Source organism: Epinephelus fuscoguttatus, linkage group LG14, assembly GCF_011397635.1.
Source record: "Epinephelus fuscoguttatus linkage group LG14, E.fuscoguttatus.final_Chr_v1".
NCBI lineage: Eukaryota > Metazoa > Chordata > Actinopteri > Perciformes > Serranidae > Epinephelus > Epinephelus fuscoguttatus.
This window is the reverse complement of record NC_064765.1, coordinates 41,355,277-41,380,952: the sequence shown is the minus strand read 5'-3', so window position 1 is coordinate 41,380,952 and position 25,676 is coordinate 41,355,277. Positions and strand designations below refer to the sequence as shown.

The 25,676-nt window shown below is 46.7% G+C and overlaps 1 protein-coding gene across 3 annotated transcripts in view; it reads left to right on the top strand.

The window, feature by feature from the left end:
* setd3 (SET domain containing 3, actin histidine methyltransferase) overlaps window positions 1–25,676 on the top strand; it is a 112,522-nt gene that overhangs the window by 15,873 nt on the left and 70,973 nt on the right. For all 3 annotated transcript variants that reach the window (XM_049596269.1, XM_049596271.1, XM_049596270.1), the window contains one exon: window positions 23,556–23,678. In XM_049596269.1, coding sequence (XP_049452226.1) covers window positions 23,576–23,678 — 103 coding nt within the window. In that variant the 5' untranslated portion in view covers window positions 23,556–23,575. The remainder of the gene's footprint in view (window positions 1–23,555; window positions 23,679–25,676) is intronic.

The following is a 25,676-nucleotide window of genomic DNA, read 5'->3' as shown; positions in this document are numbered from 1 at the left end:
TTCTCGTTTCTTCTAAAGTGTCTTCTGTTGTCACTTCAGTTTCTTAGGTTCGGCTGGCAGGTACTCAGAATAACACTGGAGATAGGCAGAATCTGGTGCAATCAAGTTTATTGTGTTCACAGGCAACAACACAGACAAACTCACGAGTCAGCCTCCGGAGGATGACTGAAAAACTGCTCTCAGCGTTCTGGCTTATATGCTGGTGGAGGTCGAGGAGATCTCCACCCATTTCTGTAGTCCTTCCCATTTCAATCCGTTTTTACTGGTGGCAGACTTTTGCCGTTATACCGGCTCAAACTGGAATCTGCCACCAGTATTTCCGGAATAGCACTCACTCTATTTTTTAAAAATCATGTGATCTGTGGGGACTCACATGCTACAATCCCTTGTGCTCCCATGTGATATGAATCATTACGTGCACACTAAGTAATACAGTCATTTGAGTGTGTGTGTGACCTTTCCCGTATAATATAAACTCTTAAATGCATTAGGCAGTACAATCAAGTGAGTGTGCTATCTTCATCACACAGCACGTGGTTCACAACATCATGTGAGTGTAGGTTACTGCATTATATCATTACACAGTGTATGGTGGAGTATAGGAAGTTCTCTGTGAGTTCATAATATCATGTGAGTGCATGTCATATGAGAGCATGTGCTTATCATTACACAGAGCGTGACAGGTTATATATATATGTCAATAAGAGTTCACAACTGAGATGTCACTAAGAGTTCACACTGTTATATTGCATATTACACATGCTACAGGATTAGTTTTTGCAAAAGTCTACACACTAACATGATTATATAACTATTTGTATCTTATCCAGTTTATATGGTCCAATTCTGATGTGGGTTTTGACTTTTACACTACATTCCCCCCTTTGGGGCTCCATAGTCCCACACCACACTTTTTCCCACAGAAGAAGGGGTGAAAATATATATATCCCCCCTTTGGGACTGTATAGTCCCATATCATTAGCTTAAGATTTTGTTAGCACCATACATGATTTCATTTTCCAGTGATTATATCAGTAGATCAGTAGTAGATATCACACATATATCACACATGAGTCACAGAGAATAAGAGCTGGCTTAGTACTGTCATCTTGTGGTATGAGGGTATTGGATGACATTTGTTATACAGTGATTGTGACTACAATTAGTACTATAATTTCAAATATAGAGGTTACAGTTGGCAGGATTTATAGCTACCGTGGTTGTTAACATTGTCCCTTTACAGTCCCTCAAACACGTAGGCTGGCATCTGCAAGCGTCGGTAGTTTGCCAGCTGACTCTTCAGTGCGTCGACCTCCTCTTGTGTGGCCTCGTAAGCATTAAGTTGCTGCTGTAAGGCATCCCTGGCCTGAGTCAGTTCGCGGACTTGGCCACGCAGCTCCCGCACCTGTTGCTCGAGTTGACGCAATTGTGCCCTGTGCATCCTTTTATTGTCTCCCTTCCTGATTGCGTAGGTGCCGTGACGGACTCTGCGAAGCCTTTTTCGCAGGTTGAGGGGAAGACTGCGCACCAACCGGCGAAAAACCAACGCAGGAACAAGATGAAGCTGGTCACGCAGCTCGGCTGTCAGTCTCAGATGTTGGGCTGTTACTGGTGCTCCATCAGGCAGACATCGGAGTTTGATCTCTACTGCGTCTGGATCCACATTGTACTCCTTCTCTAGGAGAGTACAGGTTGCCAGTGTTAGCCCGTGCACGCTCAGGTGACCCGTATTTCGAGGTGGTGGGCTAGCCCGGCGTGACATAACAGGTGGTGGGGTGGTTGGTGAATAACTATATGAATAACCAGCACTGTCCTCTGTTGAGGCGGATGAGGCAGGGGAACATGCTGGCAATATGTCTTTACGATCATTGGATTGAGGGGGTCCATCTTGGGATGGTGCTCGTGAGGTGGAGGGTGCCTGGGGCTGTACTGGGTCCGGCGGCTGGCTGAGTGCGGGGTAATGCGGGCATGGAGTGGCAAAAGTCCAATCTGGAGTAGGAGCAGGCCAATCTGCTCCTTGCCCAGGACCCATCTGGGTTTGACCTCCCTGGCTGGAGGTATTGGCAGTTGGGTTGAGTGAGTCTGGGGAGGTTCCCGCGCAGCTGGGGCCTGCAACTGGTTCTGGGTTTGGGCGGGACAGTAGATAGCGGATCAGGCTGGTCGACGGAGGGTGGTTCAGTGTCTGGATCGCTGGCTGTGGGGTGTGGAGTTGATTGTAGAGCTCATCCAGTGGCACCTCAGGGGGATGGGCTGGCGGTGGAAGGCTGGTCCTGGGGTAGGATGGAGGGTGAGGGAGTCTCATCGCACGTGGTCCCTGCTGCTGGTGCCAGAGCGCAGACTGGTCTCCCTGGTTCCGCTGGTACAGATGTGGTGCTCTCCAAAACTCAGCCATATTCTGTTTTTGTCTTAAAGGGGCATAGGACATTTTAGTGTACTCTTCCTATAATGGTTTTTCCTTTCCCTATGAGCTCTTACTTCACACATAAGCCATGCAAGCAGGATTAGTACATTAGTGGTTCTAAACCTAAGTGTTGGTGAGTAGTAGTATTGGTCTGGTGACAGCAGTGCTATCAGGGTCTTCTTATGCAATTTCGTCATACACCTCGTCCGCTGACTTAGATCTCTGACCACATTGAGTAGTTCTCAATGTCTTGTTTTGTAGCATTATCTCATACTGATTTCTACATTTTCCACCTGAGCCCTGCTCTTGTTTTTTAGTGAGCTGTCTTTGGGAACCAGTCATGTCTTCATAAGATTCAGCGCTGGTGGGCCGTGGCCCTTGGTCTGTTACAACAAATTGCCCTGCAACACTTGTCATTGTCCGCTTGATTACTAGCCGCACCAGGGGAAGAACACAGCAGGCTATCGTGAGAAGGGCCAACACAACAATTCCCAATAACATTCCCATCATTTTTAATATTTTTTCAGGGGATAATGCTGATAACCAGTCCCACATTGAGGGGATCCTGGTGTTCCAGTTTGAGTGTTGTACATGCTGATCTCGTAAGGTGCGCATGCCTTCCAAAGCTTTGGTCAAATTGCCACCCTCCCCCGTGTGCATTGGAATGACAGTATAACAGTGTTCCCCTATTATATCGCAAATGCCTTGATCATGGGCTAGCAGGGTCTCAATGACAAGTCTGTTTTGTACTGTCATTTGGGATGTGGCATGTAGCTGCTCATTTACTCCTTCAAGGGCCCTTATAGTCCAATTCACAAATCTTTGCTGGTTATACCACAAATAATTTACCCAACGGCTATTACGGGCTATATATTGGGCATTTGTTATACTTCCCCACATTGGCCAGGACCCCAAAACTCTGCCCGACTCTATCCATTCATCTGCTATAGCCTGTTGGTCTCTGGGGACTCCTTGTGGTACCTGGTCCCATGTAATGTATACACTAGCATCCTCCTCCCAGGAACGTTCCTGAGTTTCAGATGACCTGCGGCGTCTCGCTGGGGTGCTGTTAGTTAAACTGAGTATCGTAATTGGCCCTGTTAACATTACTGGGGCACAGAGTCCCGTCCAATTGGCAGACAGTACTGCTTCACCTGAAGATCACCTTCACACAACCAAAATATGTCCGCCAGTGGAGCGGTACCATTGGTCAAATTTAATACCCAAATCCAAGTGGTATCATTATAATTTTGGCCTAGCACTATAGAATCATTACCTCCATTGACTACCTGGTGGCATTGGATTTTGGCTTCCTGAGTTGTATTGCATACCTTCTGCACCTCTGAGAGCTGCAGTGCACCTGCTGACGAGGACACATTTCCTGTGATCTTTTCATACCTACATTGGATCAGCCTCTCCGCTTCCTGGGAAGTGTTAGTATGGGTGGTATTGCTTAGCCAATGTTCTATCTTGTTTCCTCATGCTACGCAAAATGGGAATATGAGGTCTGGGTTCAGATGCACTACTGGAGGTACCTGAAATTCTGGTTGGAACTGATCAGTGGCATTTTTAAGATTTTCTGGACAGATTGCCGTTGTGTTGGTCCATCTCTCTCTACCCGCTGCCATCCACATGACACATGCAGCAAAGCATTTATCCTGCTTCCAGCAATTGTCTATGTCAGGGAGAGGTCTCACCCTAGGTAGGCCCCTCCTTCTGTGGCATGCTACACACGTAATATTGGTTACTTGTTTAGCAGAGTATTCTAGCCATTAATAGAAGGCATTGGACTTCCAAGTGGAGGTTCTTACAAATTCTACCCATTGTACTGACACATTTCTTGGCTTCCTTGGGGATCTGGGGTTTAATTGAAGCCATTGTCGTGCCACTTTTAAGGATATAGTGAACCCTACTTCCATATTAGTACAACCTCTCATATTACACCAAACTCTTGCTGTCACCATTCCTTCCATGCTACAGCGTGATCCTGTGGATCGTCCATGCAGTCTAATGTCTCCTGGGCCCTCCACTAATACATCATCTTAAGCATGTGACTTATAATAGGTTAGTTTTATTTCTTCCCTGTAAGGTAGCTTTCCCTGTTTTGCAGCCAAAGCTCCTAACGCCAGCAAGCACTCGCCTTTCTCTTTCTGGTCTCCCTTTCCCTGTGCTGCTCCTTCACTCTGGTGTACTCCTGTTGCGATGAGCAATAGGGTTAGTGTTATTACAGTTATTGTTCCTACTTTAGCTCCCCGCTGCATGCTGACTGAACCCTTAGGTCTGCCGGGGGGCTGGTCCCTCTCCGGGGTCTGAGTCTCTTGTGTCTGTGTCTCTTGAGCTTGAGCCCGAGTTTGAGTCTGACCCCTCTGGGTCTCTAGCTTCTCCTGTTTCTGAGCGAAGGCTTTCCTCTCTTTCTTCTCCTTCTGTCTCTGCTCCCACTCCCTCTGCTCCTTCTGCTTCTGCTGCCACCTCTCTCTCTGCACTTGTCCCCTCATGATTTGTCCTGTCACTAGCAGGTGATGACTCATGAGACTGAGGTTGGCTGTCAGTCCCGGGGGATGAGGAACCTCTCTCTGAGGAGCTCCCTGCTCCTGTCGATACCCTCTCTGGTAAGGACCCACTGCTCTCACTCTGGGCTGAACCGCTGCTGTCACTCTGGGCTCTCTCTGCCCTGCGTCTCTGTGCCACGCGTGCAGACCTTCTTGTTCCCTGTTCCTGTGGGGAGGCATCGCCATCCCCTCCTTGTTGATCTCTCACTGCCCTTGGGGCGGCTACGCCGTCCCCTTGTGACTCTGGAGTTTCTGCCCTCTGTCTGGCTCTAGGTCGGGGAACAGGTGGTCTCTCTGGGGTGTTAGCTCTGCAGCAGTGGTTAATATGGAACCAAACGTCCTTACCTTCGACTTTCAAGGCAGTTGGTGTAGCTAATATGGCTTGTATGGACCTTCCCTTCGTGGTTGGTCCCACTTCCTCTTGAACACTTTGACGTACACTTGTTCTCCAGGCTGTATTCTCTGGAGGTCTGCAGGGATGTCGACCCCTCTGTCCTCTGTGGCTCCTTTCACCTGCTGGAACACAGCCCTGTGGATACGAGTTAGACTTCGTAAGTATTCAAACATTTCACCTTGCAACTGTTCCAGGGACGGTCCCTCATGGGGACCTCTTAAGTATGGTAGCGGCATGGGCCGGCCCGTAAGCATTTCATGCGGTGTTAGATGCGTGATTCGGCTGGCTTGTGAGCGCATTGACATTAGTGCAAGTGGTAAAGCATCCACCCAGTTAAGCTTGTTTCTGCTATCTGCCACTATCTTGGCTATTTTGGTTTTCAAGATGCCATTTGCCCTTTCTACCGCTCCCTGTGATTGGGGATGGTAAACACAGCCAAATTTTTGTTTGATTCCCAATTGCTTTAGTGTCTCTTGTATGACATTAGACACAAAGTGGCTGCCGTTGTCTGATGATATGGTATCTGGCATTCCAAATCTCTGGAAGACTTCCAGGCACAAAAATTTTGCGACTGTTTTGTGATCTGATTTTGCAGTGGCTTTCGCCTCCACCCATCTACTGTATCTGCATATGACCACTAAGACATATCTCAGTCCCCTTACTCTTGACTGCGGTCCCATGTCTATGTAGTCCATCATGAGGTGTCTGAATGGTCCGTCTGGGGGTGGTATGTGTGCCAATGGGGCCAAAAAAACTTTCCTAATGTTATATTCTGCGCAGATGTCGCATTCATTTAATACTCTATCCACCGTGGCTGCCATGAATGGCGACCACCATACTGTTTGCAGTTTCCTTAGGATCTCCCCCCTTGCGCAATGGTCACTACCATGTGCCCAAATTATTGCATGTCTCAGTAGGAGGGTTGGTAGTACAAAGCGGCCATGGGCATCTAGCCAAACTCCATACAATGGACCCCGTATTGGGCCCGTTTGCGTATTCTTAATAGCTCCGCGTTTTACCCATAAGCGTTTCTCAGCCTCATCTACTCTATCTTGAGCGGCTATAAGTGAGGGCAAGGATGTGAGAGGTTCACAATCTTGTATGGTTAATATGGGTGCCATTACTGCCCCTATCGCTGCTTGTTTGGCTGCTTCATCTGCAAGATTATTGCCTGTAGCTATCAGTGTATTGGTCTTTTGGTGGGCTGGACATTTAATGACAGCTAGAGCTGTGGGAAGCAACATGGCTTCTGACAGCTCGAGGATGGCAGCTCCATGAGTTACAGGGGTACCATCAGCTCTGCGGAATCCTCTTTGTTTCCAAATGTTAGCGTGAACATGGCATACGCCATAGGCATATGCTGAGTCCGTGTAGACATTTAGTGATTTTCCTTCAGCCAATTTACATGCTTCTGTCAATGCTTTTATCTCTGCGAGTTGGGCTGAGCAGGGCTGAGCAAGCTTACGGGCCTGTAATGTGTCAAAGGTGTGGTCAGCAGGAATTGGCTGATTATGCAAATCTTCTCTGGCCCGCATAAACTTCTCTGTGTCATGAATGCAGTCGTGTGGAGTACCTTCTGTTGGTAGAATCAGTTTGGTGGCGGGGTTGATGATGGTGCAGCGCTGAATATTGAGTTCAGGGGCTGATAGGATTACCTCATAGCCCGTGCGTCTGGCTTGTGTTAAGACGAATCGTGGACTAGTCAGTAGTGCATGAATTTGGTGGGAGGTATACAGTGTCACAGGATGTCCCATGGTCAGCGATGAAGCTTTCTGAAAGGCAAAAACAGCGGCTGCCAGTCCCTGATAGCAGGGTGGCAGGCCAGCCTCGATGTTATCCAGTTTGGTACTATAATACGCCAATGGCTGTTTACCTGTGGACGTGTCTTGCATCAGGACGGCACAGGCAAAACCTGATTTTTCTGCAACATAGAGATGAAAAGCTTTAGCATAGTTTGGCGTCCCTAAAGCAGGAGCGGACTGCATGTCCATTTTCAGGGCTTGGAACGCACCTTCCGCTTCCTCTGTCCATGTTAACTGTGCTGAGTTATTTGTTTGTCCTGCTGCTCTTATCAGAGCCCTGAGGGGAGCAGTTTTTATGGCATAGTCACAGATCCAAGGCCTGCTGTAGCCCATCATGCCCAGAAAAGATAGCATTTGGCCCACCGTTTGCGGTTGAGGGGCCTTAATCACTGCCTCTAGCTGGGACGGCGCAATACACCTTTTGTCCCCACAGAGTCTTCTCCCCAAGTACTCTACTGACTGTTGGCAGAATTGTAGTTTAGCTCTACTGACTTTGTGTCCGCCTTCTGCTAAGGCCGTGAGCACTGCAATAGAGTCTTTTTCACATTGTTCTTTTGTAGGACTACAAACGAGCAGATCATCTACATATTGCAATACCGTGCTTTGCACATTCAAACTGGCAAGGTCTTGTGTCAACACACGATTAAAGATGGATGGGGAATCCAAATACCCTTGAGCCAACCTGGTGTAGGTGTATTGTTGATTCTCATAGGTAAAGGCGAACAAATATTGAGAATCTGGATGTAGTGGTACGCTAAAAAAGGCTGAACACAAATCAATGACTGTGTACCACTGGGTGTCTGGCGGGATGTTGGAAAGCAACGTGTGTGGGTCTGGCACAAGTGGTACTTCACCGTCTACTACCGCGTTAACAGCTCGCAGGTCGTGGACTAAACGGTAGTCTGGTGGATTTGGTTTCTTGATGGGAAAAATGGGTGTGTTACAGGGGCTTCTAATTTTTACCAAAACTCCTGCTTCAACCAAGCCTTGGATTGTTGATCTGATACCGTCAATGGCATGCTGTTTAAGAGGGTACTATTGTTGATATGGTAAGTTAACGTGTGGCTTTAGCTTAATGTGAACTGGTTGCGCTGATTTTATCAAACCTACATCAGTCTTGTGTGCTGTCCATAACTGGGATGGAACTTGGCTTAGCATCTCCTCATGTTCTGCAGTGACTGCCATTTGTGTGGGTGTGCCTCCATCTACTACCACCTTGTCTGCTAAAACCTCATCGCCTACTTTGACTGAGATCCTGATGAACTGTTTATCTTTAGATATGTGAATGTACCTGTTGTTTGTGGGCACCCACTCCTGCACCTGCAGGGCACGCCTGACCATAGGACCGAGATGATGAGACTCATAATCTTTGGCCACTAAAAGTGTGATGTGCGGCGTAGACTTTGGTACTTGAAACCATCCAGATAATTCTTCCGGTAGGCGGACAGCCGCTGCCACGCCCTCCGGCCCCAAAAATATGTCTTCCGAGATATGGTTTTTTATTGATCCCTGCATCCCAACATTCCTGGTAATCTACATGAGTCTGATCTCTGTCATACATGAGCGTGCAGTGCAGTGGCAGGGTGGGGGTGTGTGCAGTGTCATAGTGCATGCGAATCCACCTCTCCCACTCAGTCCATTTCTGTTTAAGGTGTGAGTCTTCCGGTGTCAGTTGAAGCCAATAGGCCAGGGCTTGTTGTTTGTCTGTAGTACCTTGGGGTAGTTGGGACATCATGCTTTGTGGGGGTTCATCTAGCAAGTCCAGGTACAGTCCATCTTGGGTACACATGATTTTTGCTTTCAATGGGCATAGAATATCTCTTCCTAGCAAGTTTACTGGGGTATGGACTGAGTATAGCAAAGGTGCACATATGACTTTGCCTGCAATGAGCATTGGAACGGGCTCCGTTAGCGGTATGATCTGTGATTTCCCAGAGAAGCCCATGGTCTTTATGGATGACTTAGAGAGGGGGAACCCGGAGCCTTCTTTTCCAATGCATGAGTATGTGGCTCCTGTGTCAACCATAAAGGGATATTCACGGTCATGGATGACAACAGGTACGATGGGTTCCTCATGTGACTGTAGCGATATGGCTGGTAACATTAGTTCCCCCTCAGGCTCCTCTGGGCACCCCTACCAGGGTTGTGGCTGCTCCATATTGGGCCAGTTCTGTGCTGGACCTTCCCATGGGTTGCTAGGACATTGGGCCCGTATATGGCCTGGTTGACCACACCCCCAGCATTGATTGTCAGGTGGAGCTGGGTTAGCTCCTGGATAGCCTGCTCCTACGTGTGGTGGGCCTGGTGGCTGGTTGGGTGCGTCCTGAAAGACATGTTGGTTTCCTGGTACGTAGTTTCTGCCTCCTTTCCATCCTCCCCTGAAGGTTGTAGCATTTCCTCCCGGTCCCTCACGGCCCCGCCCTCTGGGGGTTCGCTGATTGCCACCACCTCTTGGTATTTGCTGGTAATAGTAATGGTGATGTGTGGCGTTGGTAGAGGTCTCTTTTCCCGTTGTGTTGGGGTCCGTGGGGGGCGGCTGCAGAGGTGCTTGGGGCTGGATGGTTGGAGGAGCTGTTTGAGTCGCTGTGACCACGGGAGCTTGAATCTTAGATTTCTCTTTCTCCTTTTTTACCAGCTTGCTCAGCTCTCCCAGCTGCAGCTGGGACAATTTGTTGACTAGTTGTTTGTCTTCATCCTTTTTCTTTCTGTCTTTTCTATAGAGCTCAACATGGTGGACGATGTGTTCTGAGAACAGTGGCCAGTCCATTTTCATTAGTCCCACCACATCCTCCAAACGTCGCTGCACACTCTCCGGCATGGCCTTCTTAGCCATCATTATTGGCGTTCCATGCTTCTCCTGTTTCTTCTTTCCATTTCTTCTGGAAGGTGTGTAAGAACTTTGAGGGACATTCATTTTCTCCCAAAGTCTCTCCCTCCAACTTGGATGGGTCTCTCTTTGCCGGGTAGTGTTTTCTCAGTTGGCGCCACACCTTGGAGCGGTACTGCCCAAAGTCCACATCGTCGCTGTAATTGTTTCCAATAGCCGCCCCCACATTGGCTTCTGTGAATATTTCCTGGGTGATTTGCTTTCCAGCCACATAGGTGAGCAGAGCTTTGACATCTCCCAATGCTAGCTGTATTCCAGCTGTTGTCTCTTCTAGAGCCATTATCCATTTATCTGCGCCATCGGTGAGTGCTGGTAGGCGCTCAACCAGGCCTATCATGACCATGAAAGGCCAGGGCTCGTACTGCTTTAGTCCATTAGGTTGTGTTATAAGGGGACACATGGTGGTTCTGTGACCTTCATCATCATACAGATATAGGAGATCCTCAGTTTCTCTGAGGACTTTTCCTCCTCTCAATCTCATGCCTCCTTGACTCTGAACTCTGTTGTCTGTTGTTGGTTGTCTGTTGGTGTCCCGTACCTTTTTGGCCTGTGTTTTGTTCGATGACATTGTGCCTTGGAGAGTCAAGGTAATGTGCTCTGTGGTTGGGCTGGGTTGAGGCTCCTCTGGCTCCTGCTGAAGACTCTCTTCCTTTAACTGCTGTTCTTGTATTGTCTCCAATAGTTGGCTCATTTGTTGCAGTCTGCCTTCAGTTCTCCAGCTGATCCCTTCCAGCTCTTTGAGCAGCTCCTGTCCTCGGGCGTCGATCAGTGACGCACCTTTGGGAGTGTGCTCTTGGAGACTGCGATCACTTTCGTTTTGTGGCTCTCTTTCCGTCGGTGGGTCTGGATATGGTGGTGGGCTAATGGTAGCTGGCCTCTGGTGTTCTTCTCCCTCGCGCATCTGGCGGTTCTTTGCCTCCCATTCCAACATCTGTTGCCAGTGCTCATAACCAAAGGTAGTCATGGGCCTGGGTTTCAATTCCTCACTCTTTCCTTTCTTCTTACGCAATTCTACTGCGGGGGAGCCACATCTCTCCGTGGGGAGACTCGAACAGCTTTTATGATGAGCTTTGCTTCTGTTTTTCACCTGCTTCTGTCTCCCTCTGTCCTTGCGTCCCGCAGTCGGTGCTTGCCCTTCAGCGGAGTGAGAGCCCTCATCACTGGTGCTGTCAGTTGTATCTCTCGCTGTAGTTCCGGTGCAGTCACTGCTCCTTCTAGTACGATGTTTGTATATCATTGGAGGTTGTCCAGTTTCACTCTCAGTGAACTCTCCATCTTCCTCGCCACTCGTTGACCCATCGGTGCTCTCTGTTTCTGAGGATGGTTCTGTTTCCAGTTTTAACTTCTTCCTCGGCCCCTGTAGCCCCCTCCTATTGGGTCTCTGCTCATTATTTTTTTGTCAGGGTCACTGTGAATCTCCCTTCTAATTGGCCCTCCATTTCTGTAACTTTTGAGCCTCTTAGTGGATACTGTCCCATTGCTGGCTGTGTTGGCTCCTGTAGGTATGGGGGTGGTGGCGGTGTGGGTGGGGGTGGTGCTGTGGGCGTTACTTCCTGTGTCTGGTGTTCTTTGCCTCTTTCCTCTAGCTGCACCATTATCCTTGTTCCAGTTTGTCTGAACCATTCTAGCACTTCTCTTTCTTTGGCTCTCTTGTTTTTTAGTTTGTAGCTTGCCTTGGTGTCTCGAGCTTCATTGTGTCTTAATTCTGACTCTACTTCATCGCAGCATGCCAAATTGAAGGTACCATCCATAGGCCAGCGATTCTTCCCGGATGTTCTTTTGTGCCATTTGGCCACACAGCGCTGGATGCGCTTTGCTCGACTTGGATGTTGTTTTATTACCATTTCTATCGGGGTCAAAACCCCTTCTTTCATTTTTCCCTGTTTGGCTCCCATGTAGCCTTGTTTTACTGTACTAGCTCTTGGGATTTCTGGTTGTTCATCTGTTTCTGTTGTGCATATTAACACCACTATTTTCCCTACTGTTATGGCAGTTTTGTATTTCTTTTCTCTATAAGGGTTGTACTCTAAATCACATGACCCGTCCTCTTGGGTCTTCCGTTTACCTAAACACCCAAATTTACCTGTTTCCCACTCAACTTTTCTGGGCACAATGACAATTTGCAGCCGCGGGTTGTATACCTCCCTTCCTGCTGGACTTTGTATGCGTATTTGGTGCAGAGGAAGTGTGGCTACTGGTGCGTTCTGATAATTGTCACACAGACTCTGTAGTAGCGGGTTTAGTGAATAAGGAACCCACAGCCTTCGCAAAATCGCTTCCCACGGGGCCCCTGGATACTCTTCTTTTACTTTCTGTAAATTAACAAATTTAGTGATTTGCCAGAGTTTTTGTTTGATCTCTTGTTCGTCTTGCCAATGCTCAGCCCCTTCACTATCTATGTAGCTACGTTCTAACCAAAAATGTGTGCGCACTCTGCTATATTCTACAGGGCCCTCTGTTAGACAGTGTTCTTCTCCCCAGATTTCGTCCTCAATGATTTCCCCTTCTTCCATCTATTTTTAGGTGCAGCTGTGAATTGTGTTTGCCCTCACCTTTTAGCTGTTAGTAGTGACTTTATGTATTTGCCCTATTGATTTCCCTTTTTAACACAATGTTGCAACTGTGCAGCCTCTTTAGTTGGTTTATTCGACAACTTTAATTAGATCTCTATTGTCTACTTGCCCCCATCCTTTTTAATTCTATTTTGCCCATTACCACATGATTTGCCAATTTTCTTCATGCATAGTCTTATTCAGCACTTTTCTATATCTATAATTTTACAATTTCCTCTATAGATTGCTGTATTTACAGCACTATATAACTGACATGCACAACAACTTCAAGGATTATGTTTAAACTATTTTTACAGATTACCTTTAGATATATTACAATATTTAGAAGTTATTTAACTTCACTTTTAGCTTTCTGCCCGTTCAGTCCCGTTCTGTCTACGGTGACTCCCCCTCCTTCTTGGCTGGGAGGTCACTTTTCTCAAAACAGCGGTATCCACAGAAGCTTTTTAGGCCTTTTATTCTTACAGCAAACCGCCTATGCAGTCCTGATGTCTCCCCTAGACACACCCTCCTTTTATAGGCTTAAAGGTGTACTAGGCAAGCCATCAGCGGTATCCGCGGATTTGCTTAGCATTCCGCCCGCACAGACCTGCCGGCTGGCCTCAACACCCCCGCCCCTACAGGCTAACGGGAGTGCTGGCGAGTTTCGGCAGCGGTAACCACGTATATGCTTTTGAGTATGTCTGACTCTTTTCTTCTCTTATTGTGCACTTTGTCTCTTTAAATACTTTAAATACTCTTACTACCTTACTGCCACCACACACACACACACACACACACACATTCACTCTTTCCGCTCCACGATCACACCTTATTGCAGCAGAGTTACCCGTCTCCAGTGATGTTAGTTGCTTTTTCAGTTATATTTCTCCAATTAGTACATTATATAACTAGGTTCTTTAGGAGAGGAATTTGTCAAATACCTTTGACCTGGGCGGCTCCCAGCACTGCACCCCAGACACACCCGGTTTTAAACAGAAAAAGGCTCTGCTTACCTTATTTGGTGGCGCCACCTGTGTGTCTGACGTACAGCCCAGTGCTCCCGATCTCTGGCTTCGACCTTCCTTGCCTCCTGGCTGGCAACACGCCACTTGAAGTGACAGAAATCGGTGCCTGGAATTGGGCCTGACGGCTCCCGACCCTGTCCTTCTCGTTTCTTCTAAAGTGTCTTCTGTTGTCACTTCAGTTTCTTAGGTTCGGCTGGCAGGTACTCAGAATAACACTGGAGATAGGCAGAATCTGGTGCAATCGTGTTTATTGTGTTCACAGGCAACAACACAGACAAACTCACGAGTCAGCCTCCGGAGGATGACTGAAAAACTGCTCTCAGCGCTCTGGCTTTTATGCTGGTGGAGGTCGAGGAGATCTCCACCCATTTCTGTAGTCCTTTCCATTTCGATCCGTTTTTACTGGTGGCAGACTTTTGCCGTTATACCGGCTCAAGCTGGAATCTGCCACCAGTATTTCCGGAATAGCACTCACTCTATTTTTTAAAAATCATGGCAGTACAATCAAGTGAGTGTGCTATCTTCATCACACAGCACGTGGTAACTTGTATGAGTGTCACCGTAAGTTCACAACATCATGTGAGTGTAGGTTACTGCATTATATCATTACACAGTGTATGGTGGAGTATAGGAAGTTCTCTGTGAGTTCATAATATCATGTGAGTGCATGTCATATGAGAACATGTGCTTATCATTACACAGAGCGTGACAGGTTATATATACAGTACAGGCCAAAAGTTTGGACACACCTTCTCATTCAATGCGTTTTCTTTATTTTCATGACTATTTACATTGTAGATTCTCACTGAAGGCATCAAAACTATGAATGAACACATATGGAGTTATGTACTTAACAAAAAAAGGTGAAATAACTGAAAACATGTTTTATATTCTAGTTTCTTCAAAATAGCCACCCTTTGCTCTGATTACTGCTTTGCACACTCTTGGCATTCTCTCGATGAGCTTCAAGAGGTAGTCACCTGAAATGGTTTCCACTTCACAGGTGTGCCTTATCAGGGTTAATTAGTGGATTTTCTTGCTTTATCAATGGGGTTGGGACCATCAGTTGTGTTGTGCAGAAGTCAGGTTAATACACAGCCGACAGCCCTATTGGACAACTGTTAAAATTCATATTATGGCAAGAACCAATCAGCTAACTAAAGAAAAATGAGTGGCCATCATTACTTTAAGAAATGAAGGTCAGTCAGTCCGGAAAATTGCAAAAACTTTAAATGTGTCCCCAAGTGGAGTCGCAAAAACCATCAAGCGCTACAACGAAACTGGCACACATGAGGACCGACCCAGGAAAGGAAGACCAAGAGTCACCTCTGCTTCTGAGGATAAGTTCATCCGAGTCTCCAGCCTCAGAAATCCCAAGTTAACAGCAGCTCAGATCAGAGACCAGATGAATGCCACACAGAGTTCTAGCAGCAGACCCATCTCTAGAACAACTGTTAAGAGGAGACTGCAAGAATCAGGCCTTCATGGTCAAATAGCTGCTAGGAAACCACTGCTAAGGAGAGGCAACAAGCAGAAGAGATTTGTTTGGGCCAAGAAACACAAGGAATGGACATTAGACCAGTGGAAATCTGTGCTTTGGTCTGATAAGTCCAAATTTGAAATCTTTGGTTCCAACCGCCGTGTCTTTGTGAGACGCAGAAAAGGTGAACGGATGGATTCCACATGCCTGGTTCCCACTGTGAAGCATGGAGGAGGAGGTGTGATGGTGTGGGGGTGTTTTGCTGGTGACACTGTTGGGGATTTATTCAAAATTGAAGGCACACTGAACCAGCATGGCTACCACAGCATCCTGCAGCGACATGCCATCCCATCCGGTTTGCGTTTAGTTGGACGATCATTTATTTTTCAACAGGACAATGACCCCAAACACACCTCCAGGCTGTGTAAGGGCTATTTGACCAAGAAGGAGAGTGATGGAGTGCTGCGGCAGATGACCTGGCCTCCACAGTCACCGAACCTGAACCCAATCGAGATGCTTTGGGGTGAGCTGGACCGCAGAGTGAAGGCAAAGGGGCCAACAAGTGCTAAACACCTCTGGGAACTCCTTCAAGACTGTTGGAAAACCATTTCAGGTGACTACCTCTTGAAGCTCATGGAGAGAATGCCAAGAGTGTGCAAAGCAGTAATCAGAGCAAAGGGTGGCTATTTTGAAGAAACTAGAATATAAAACATGTTTTCAGTTATTTCACCTTTTTTTGTTAAGTACATAACTCCACATGTGTTCATTCATAGTTTTGATGCCTTCAGTGAGAATCTACAATGTAAATAGTCATGAAAATAAAGAAAACGCATTGAATGAGAAAGTGTGTCCAAACTTTTGGCCTGTACTGTATATGTCAATAAGAGTTCACAACTGAGATGTCACTAAGAGTTCACACCGTTATATTGCATATTACACATGCTACAGGATTAGTTTTTGCAAAAGTCTACACACTAACATGATTATATAACTATTTGTATCTTATCCAGTTTATATGGTCCAATTCTGATGTGGGTTTTGACTTTTACACTACACTGTACAGACTAGCTTTTGACTGTTAGGCCGTATCCACTGTTTTATCTGCCGCTTTCTGTTGTTCTCTCAGCTTGTCTACCTTATTTCCTCTGGCTTTGCAGTGCCATGTGATCATGTTCTATTGTTATTTTTATTTATTTATGTATTTTATTACATGCTTCTACATGCACTGACCTTGCATTGCCATATGCCTGTGTGTATGATTTTCTACAGTTTTTCGGTTGCACGTTTATTGTGACTGATTGAACTATGGTCTTATTGTTTGTACTGTTAAGCACTCTGTGTATGCGGACTATGAAGGGTGCTATATAAATAAAAGTTTACTTACTTACTTGAAATTTGTAGGCTGCTCGCACAGCGTGCTGAATGATTTAAGTCTATTTTGCTCGCTCAAAACTATTTTTAGTCGCAAATGCAAGTGCAGTGACGGGTGGATCGCCACACTGCCAACATTTTATTCCGTCCGTCACGGCACACCATTTGATTGCGTTATCAAAACACGCCGCTATTATTCGGCCTTGCTTTTAACTTATTCCACCGAATACCGAATGTGTGTTTTTTTGCAATATTCGACCGAATATATTCGGTTACCGAATATTCGGTGCATCCCTAGAAATTGTCAGTAATTGACTGTTGTTTGGGAGGATCAGGAAGGGAGGAGGAGGGTGTTATACTGGCCTTGACACTGGCAACCTTATTCACAAAATACATTAAAAAATTGCTACAGTCCTCATCAGAGGACACAGGTAGAGCAGGCGGTTGCGCACCAGTAATGCTACTTATAGTGTCAAAAATCAGGGGTGGAGCAGTGATTTTAAATGTGGGGGTGTTCCAGGGGTGGCACATGAGCACCACATCCTGCCTGCCTTTGGCTGTTTCCCTCTCCAAAATTAATGCTCCCAGACAGTATTCAGAGGTTCTTCCAACATAGAGTCGGTCATTATGAACTGAGAGTCATTCATTATGAACATGCATATTTATTAAAACAAATTTAATCTGTTATCAATTTTTAACATAAACATATACCAAACCATATCATTGTAGGCTACCTGAGAACTGAGACAAGACATCCACACATAAAGTACAGTCAAGTAATGAATATCTTTCTTTTTCAGGACAACCTGGAAAATCAGAATATGTATGCTGAAAATTTCAGCATACATATTCATTCATATGACATCATTTAATGATGTCACATGAATGGATTAAAAGTTATATGACTACAAAAACAAAAGAAAAAGTTTTAAAAAATTAACTGGGAATTGAATTTCACAGAATTTTATTTTTAAAAAACACACATATCAACAGATATCTTGCCTCAAGTTGATCTTTGGCTGCTCCTGATTGGATGTTACCGTCAAAAAACAAAAGAAGAAGAAATAGTAGCATCTGATTGGTCGAGAGACTGACCAGAAGTCGTCATTGTTTACGTCAAGCCCATAGACTGTTTATAAAAAAGGTCAAGCCTCACAATGGAGGTCCGGTATCATAATTTACACATTTTTAATCACAAAATGTAACATTTAATTACTATCGCGGAGTTATCACGGTGGATTTACTGTAGCTTAGGCTACGAGGTTCTTGGGAGAGAAAAAAAACCTCTGCACTTAACGGCTGGATTGAAAACTTTCTCGAAAAGATTGTCCTGAGCCCACCGTAGATCGCCAAAAGAGTAAGCTTCTGATCACAGTTTTCCCCATTAAGTTCCTTTGTGTGGTGTGGTGTGGGCTGCAGGGGAGAGCAGGGTCTCCGCCAACAGAGAGATGATGTTGATTTGAGGGGGTGGTGGAGAGCCGGTTTCCTCTGCATTCACTTACATGACAACTTGACTTGAAAAAGAAGTCAATTTTCTGCTGCTGCCTCTTCCTTTTTGGCATCTCTGCCTCCTTCTCTCTGTTGTGTGTCAATGTTGTTCAATGTCAGCCATCGGTGAGTGACAAAAGCTCCGACTGACGTAACTTCAAATTTCGCGGGCCGGCAGCCGGCGGCCAGTCGCAGACAACAGTCTGTGATTGGGTGAATGTCCGTTCAATTTGACCAATGCCTTTTCATCCAGCATAAGGGGGGGTGAGGTGTGCTCCATTTTTGTATGCTGGTGCACAGCCAGGGCGGTCAAACAGGTTTACCTTTGGAAAATGTGGGGGGGGGGGGTGAAATCATCTTGCTGTAAAACTGGGAGTGTCAAAACACCCCCATCCCCCACGGGTGCGACGCCCCCAGAAAAGAAATGTAATGATCAAAGTGAATTTTAAGGTGTGCTGATGGATTCACGTCATCAACTCATGCATTGAGTACGGTATGGTTCAGTTCGGTATGCTTTTTTTTCTCTTTCCACTGCAAAAAGTTCTGGATGGTACCAATGGAACCGTTCCTTAACGCTACCATTTTTGGTACCTCTTCTGTTGGGGTACCTAGCACACAGATCTGGTTCTAAAAGGTGGAGCTGTGAACACTGCAGCCCGATTGACTGGTCAATAGCGGATGGTCACTCTGCTCAGGGCTGAGCTGTGGCTGGTTTTGAGGCAGAAGCCATTGTTCATATTGTGAGTAGACTGTAACTATTAAATATAAGAATGTTTTGCTGCCTCTTGCAGCAGCCGAAGTTGGAGAAAAAATAACTTAATTCAGTGGGCCGACTTCCGGGATTTTTAAGGTGGAACATTAACTCATACTGTTACTAAATGCACGAGTTGACGACGTGACTCAATCAACACACCTTAAGTATTCTATATTACAACTTTGACCATTTCTTTAGTTTTTATATGACAGACCCTTTTCGTACTGAGTGGATCTTCAATTATTTATACTGTATGTATTTATTTTGGCGGGGTTATGCGAACTGCGTATATTCTAATCCTCACTCTAAGAAAAGAAAAGGGTTGCGTAGCGTCAGGCATGCAACACTAAACCCCCTAGCTTGCCTGAGAAGGACTAAATGCACAGACCCGCAATTTTTTAATATCCCATGGAGAGAGAATTGCAGCCTGTTTTGTTATGAGCTATTTTGTTCAGTCTCATAGTAGGCACTCCAGTAGGTGCGCTACAGAGTGACATTCATTTACTGAAGGCATTTTATATCTGGCCGATTTTTGGAGACTACGGTGGGGCAAATTAGACTATAGTGGGCCACCATAGTCTCGTCAGTGTATGGGAAACACTGCTTATGTATCTAAGACTTGCCACAGTGGTTACATACGCTTCAAAACCAGCCATAACTCAGCCCTGAGCAAGAGTGACTGTTTTCTATTGAGTCTAGGGCTGGGCGATAAATCAATTTTATCGATTAATTTGAATTTGTAGTTTAGGCCGATTTGTTTTAATGAAAATCAAGTGCTCTTGGGACATGGAATGTCACCTCTCTGGCGGGGAAGGAGCCGGGGCTTGTGGAAGAGGTTGAGCGCTACCGGCTAGATATAGTCGGCCTCACCTTGACACATAGTTCCGGCTCTGGAACCCAAGTCCTTGAGAGGGGTTGGACTCTCTCCTTCTCTGGAGTTGCTCCGGGTGAGAGGCGGAGGACCGGGGTGTGCTTTCTGATAGCCCCCAGACTCTCTGCCTGTACCTGTACCACTCTGCGCTTATGCGCCGAACAACAGTTCAGAGTACCCGCCCTTTTTGGAGTCCCTGGGACGGGTGCTGGACAGTGCCCCGACTGGGGACTCTATTGTTCTGCTGGGGGACTTCAACACTCACGTGGGCAATGACAGCGGGACCTGGAGGGGCGTGACTGGGAGGAACGGCCTGCCCGATCTGAACCCGAGTGGTGTTCAGTTATTGGACTTCTGTGCGGGTCGCAGTTTGGCCATAACTAACACCGTGTTCAAACATAAGGATGTCCATCGGTGCACGTGGCACCAGGATAGCCTAGGTCGCAGGTCAATGATTGACTTTGTAGTCGTATCATTTGACCTGCGGCCATATGTTCTGGAAACTCAGGTGAATAGAGGAGCAGAGCTGTCAACTGATCACCACCTGGTGGCGAGTTGGATCAGATGGCGGGGGAAGATGCTGCGCAGACCTGGCAGGCCCAAACAAACAGTGAGGGTCTGCTGGGAATGCTTGGCGGAAGAACCTGTCCAGATGATCTTCAACTCCCACCTCTGGGAGAGCTTCGACCGCATCCTGAGGGCAGAGGGGGATATTGAGTCCGAATGGGCCTTGTTCTGCTCTGCCATTGTCGAGGCAGTGGTTGCGAGCTGTGGCTGCAAGGCCGCTGGGGCCAGTCGCGGCGGTAATCCCTGAACCCGCTGGTGGACACCAGAGGTGAGGGGAGCCGTCAGGCTGAAGAAGGAGGCCTACAGGGCATGGTCTGTGGGTCTCCGGAAGCAGCTGATGGGTACCAGAGGGCCAAGCGGAGCGCAGCAGCGGCAGTCGTGGCGGCAAAAACTTGGGCGTGGGAGGAGTTCGGTGAGGCCATGGAAGAAGACTATCAATCGGCTCCAAAGAGGTTCTGGCAAACCGTCCGGCGCCTTGGGGGGGAAGGCGGCAACTTGCTCACACTGTTTACAGTGGGGGCGGGAAGCTGCTGACGTCAATTGGGGACATTGTCGGGCAGTGGAGGGAATACTTTGAGGAGCTCCTCAATCCCACCAACACGTATTCCAGTGAGGAAACAGAGACGGGGGTCTCGGAGGTGGGTCGTCCAATTTCTGGGGCAGAAGTTGCTGAGGTAGTGAAACAACTCCAAGGCGGCGAAGCCCCGGGGGTGGATGAGATTCATCCTAGATATCTCAAGGCTCTGGATGTTGTAGGGCTGTCCTGGCTGACACGCCTCTGCAACATTGCGTGGACATTGGGGGCAGTGCCTCTGGAGTGGCAGACCGGGGTGGTGGTCCTCATTTTCAAGAAAGGGGACCAGAGAGTGTGTTCCAACTACAGGGGGATCACACTCCTCAGCCTACCTGGTAAGGTCTACTCCAGGGTGCTGGAGAAGAGGGTCCGGTCGATGGTTGAACCTCAGATTGAGGAGGAGCAATGTCGTTTTCGTCCCGGATACGGAACCGTGGACCAGCTCTTTACCCTCGCCAGGGTGCTGGAGGGGGCAGGGGAGTTTGCCCAACCAGTCCACATGTGTTTTGTGGATTTGGAGAAGGCTTACGACCATGTCCCCAGGGGCATCCTGTGGGAGTTGCTCCGGGAGTATGGGGTTGGTGGCCCCTTGCTAAGGGCCATCCAGTCCCTGTACCGAAGGAGCATGAGTCTGGTTCGCGTGGCCGGCAGTAAGTCGGACCTGTTCCCGGTAAGGGTTGGACTCCGTCAGGGCTGCCTTTTGTCACCGGTTCTATTCATAAAAGCTGGGATGAGAATCAGCACCTCCAAGTCTGAGGCCATGGTCCTCAGCCGGAAAAGGGTGGATTGCCCACTCCAGGTCAGGGGGGAGGTCCTTCCTCAGGTGGAGGAGTTTAAGTATCTCGGGGTCTTGTTCACGAGTGAGGGTAGGATGGAGCGGGAGATTGACAGGCGGATTGGGGCGGCGTCAGCAGTGATGCAGTGATGCGGCCGAAATGAGTTTCCTCCGCAGGGTTCAGGTTCAGGGCTCAGCCTTAGGGATAGGGTGAGGAGCTTGGACATCCGGGAGGGACTGGGAGTAGGGCTGCTGCTCCTCCACATCAAGGGGAGCCAGTTGAGGTGGTTCGGGCATCTGGTAAGGATGCCTTCCGGACGCCTCCCTTGAGAGGTGTTTGGGGCGTGTCCAACCGGGAGGAGACCTTGGGGCCGCCCCAGGACACGCTGGAGGGATTACATCACCCGGCTGGCCTGTGAACGCCTCGGGGTTCCCGCGGAAGAGCTGACGGAAGTGGCTGGGGAGAGGACTGTCTGGGCTTGTTTGCAGAGGCTGCTGCCCCCGCAACCCGGACCTGGATAAGCGGAGGACAACGACGACGACAACAATGAAAATCGAGTTTCTATTTAAAATCCGCCACCGCCGCTCCACACTGGTCTCCCGTAGTTCAGAGTGGGCTCACCCCCCACCCCCCCCCCCACCCCCCAGCGCGTGCTTCATACACAACATGTCAGCGAGCGGGGAAGAACTCCTTCAAGAAAGGGACCGAGTTCTTCAGCACTTTTGTGTGCACATCTGTGTGTGTGTGTGTGTGTGTGTCAGGGCAGAACTCCACCATGCGCGACACAGAGAGCAGAGGATTTTAGACGCGCACAGTGTAGGGACATAAATGACATGCCATTGTGTAAATAAGATAAATAAGTGTTACCAACGCCAAGCTGGCAGATCCCCGAACCGTAGTAAAGGGACCTGCGAAGACCATTAGTTCTTTTAGCTTGTGTTAGCTCGTTGTGGCAACAACACATAAACAACAGGACTTCGTCTGCGTTAAAGAACAGCACTTTATTTTCAGCACTGCAGGGATGATGCACAGCCTCTCTCATCAGTGTCTGACGTTAGACTGACATAGAGGGAAATAACTCAAAAACAGCATACAGAACTGCATAGGCTTCTTTACTGTGGCTGCTCGATGTAAACAACATAGCACATGCCTCATTTTCTTCCTGGGGCGCATTCGTCTGACGTCACACACCACACCCGGCACACTAACGTCTCATACCTCCTACATCAACTACACACATACACAACTCCACACACACACACACACACACACACACACACACACATAAACAAGCCACACACATCAGGCTCAGCCTGTAACATAAGGCTATTTAGTTTGTTTAATAAACGGACAAGGTTCTTCTGTTCTATAGGAAAGGTAACATTAAATGACTTCTGTTGTGATCCAATATGATAGTAGGGGAAACACTGCCGTATGATAAGAAAGGGGTCCGGTGGACAGCGATCACAGATGCAGTCGCCATGTATATTGCAAGAGATATGGTGTCCATATATAGGCTACCGTGGAAAAGCTGGGGTTTATTCACATGCTGAAAGTTTTGGACCCCAGGTATGTGCTACGAGGCCGCAAATATATATTTTTTTTTTAACTAGGAGGAGAAAAAATCGATTTAAATCGTGAATTGGATTTTTTGTGAAAAAATCGGAGATTTTTTTTAGGCCATAATGCCCAGCCCTAATTGAGTTACTGTCTTCTACTGACCAGTCAATGCACTGCAGTGTTCACGGCTCCACCTTTTAGTACCAGATCTGTGGTACACCAACAGAGGAGTGATGGAAAAATGGGAAGGTTAAGAAACTGCTCCACTGGCACCATCCACAGCTTTTCACAGTGGAAACCTAAAAAAAAATGCGTACTGAACTGACCTGAACCATACCGGATTGCTTGGTAGAAATGTGGCTTATTTAAAAGTGTAAATTTATTTTGTTAAAAAAAATAAGATGCTGTGTGTACTTTTCTATTCTACTAGACCAACATTTCCTCACAGCTGTTATCTTTTTCCACTTCAGAGCTAACAGTAATAATGGTTTATCTTCTCAGCCCAGTCATCCATAAGCACCATGGGAAAGAAGAGTCGAGTGAAGATTCAGAAGTCAGGCTCAGGAGCCAGTACTGTGGTTTCCCCCAAGGAGATGATGAACCTGATCTCTGAACTGCTGCAGAGTATGTTTACCATCAGTTTTACATCCAGTGCACCTTCACACTCCTTACATGGGGAAAGTCTTTTTTACACGCTCATTCTATATTCCAGTGGTTACAGAGCTGTCTGTGCAAACTCACACAAAAGAAGGCATGTACACTATTTGTTTTAAAAGCATACTGTATATCCCCTTGTAAAGTCCTGCTCAACTGTTTGGTAGAGCCCATTTTGAGTCACTATATCTTAATGAAAAGTATGTTAAACTTAACCTGATTGAGCTATCTCTACCATTTGGTTTAGGCATGTTAAGCTAAAAAACTCCACTAGGTGTCAGTGTATCTTTAAAAAGTATGCCTTCTCAGCAGTGGTGGATAAAGTACCTAAAAGCCATTCTTGAGTAAAAGTACAGTTATCTTACCAGAAAATTACTTTGGTAGAAGTTAAAGTTGCCCATTTAGAATATTACTTAAGAGAAAGTATAGTGTAGTATCTGATATTTGCTGTATTTAAGTATCAAAAGTAATTTTATGATATTAAATAGGACTGAAAGTAAAATTACAAGTAAATACTGTTAATAAAAAAGCAAGCAGACAGAATTTTGAGACTTAGGAAGTTTGTTTGATATTTCACTGTAGAATGACACAGTGAAGCAACAGGGACTCGTAATGCAACAAATGAATATCTTTTATCATTCATTGTTACTAAAGTACAGACACAAGCCTCATAAAGCTGTATAAACCACATAATGTGAGTATTAAAATGTTTTACTAAATTCAAGGATTTGGTAAATACTTATTTCTCAGGCTAAAAATCTACAGATATTGCATTTATCCTTCACACTTTTGCCAGCATGGCCTTCAAGTAGGCATTAAATTCCATTCTAGATGGTATTAAAAAAATAAAAAAATATATCAGTGTGACTTTAATTTTATTATTGTTATTTTTTTTAAAGATTGTTTTTTTGGGGGGCTTTTTGCCTTTAATGGACAGGAGAGATTGAAATGGGGTGAGAGACAGAGTGGGGGTTGACACGCAGCAAAGGGTTGCAAGCCGGAGTCAAACCTGCTACTGCTCCGGCGAGGCATTGCCTCTGTACATGGTGCGCTGGCACTATCCACTACGCTACCAACGCCCCTAATTTTAGTCATTAATATATTTTTTCCAATTACCATGAAGTGACTTCTCAACTGTTTGGCCTACAAAACTACTAAAAAAAAAACTAAGGGGTATTTTGAAAATAAATAAACATTAGAACCTGTTTTTCATCTGGAACCTCTCTACAGTGGGCTTGGGATGCGCCCCTGTTTGAGGACTTGGCTCAGATTCCAGAGTTACTCCTTAAGGAATCTGATCCTGATTGATTCGGTGGTGGGAACCTCTTGCAAGCGCATGCTTTTGCTGACGTCGACCCCAGCAGGATTTGAACTCTGGACCTTCTGCATGGAAGATGAGTGCTCTAACCACTACACTAGAAACACTGATTTCTATCAATGATGGCCCAAGGACATAAAAACTGGAAAAAAAAAAATTCCAATCCCTTTTTCTTAGTGTAGACATTAAAGGGACATGGAATGTTTTTTCAAAGCTAACTGAATAACAAGATGTTTTCCTTTTGAGAAGTTTTTACAACACACGTCAGCAAGGTTGGTGGCACAGTGGTACAGTGGTTAGCATTGTTGACTCACAGCAAGCGAAAGTTGCTGGTTCAAACCTGGTGTTGGGGCGCTCCTCTCTGCGGAGTCTGCATGCTCTCCCCTTGTCAGCATTGGTTTTCTCCTGGTACTCTGGCTTCCCTCCACAGTCCAAAGACATGCAGGTTAATTGGCGATTTTAAATTGCCCGTAGGTATGAATGTAAGTATGAATGGTTGTTTTTCTCTGCGTGTCAGCCCTGTGATAGTCTGGTGACCTGTCTAGGGTGTACCCTGCCTCTCACCCAATGTCAGCTGGGATAGGCTCCAACACCCCTTCGACCCCCAACAGGATAAATGGTCATGGAAAATGAATGACTGAATGAATCAA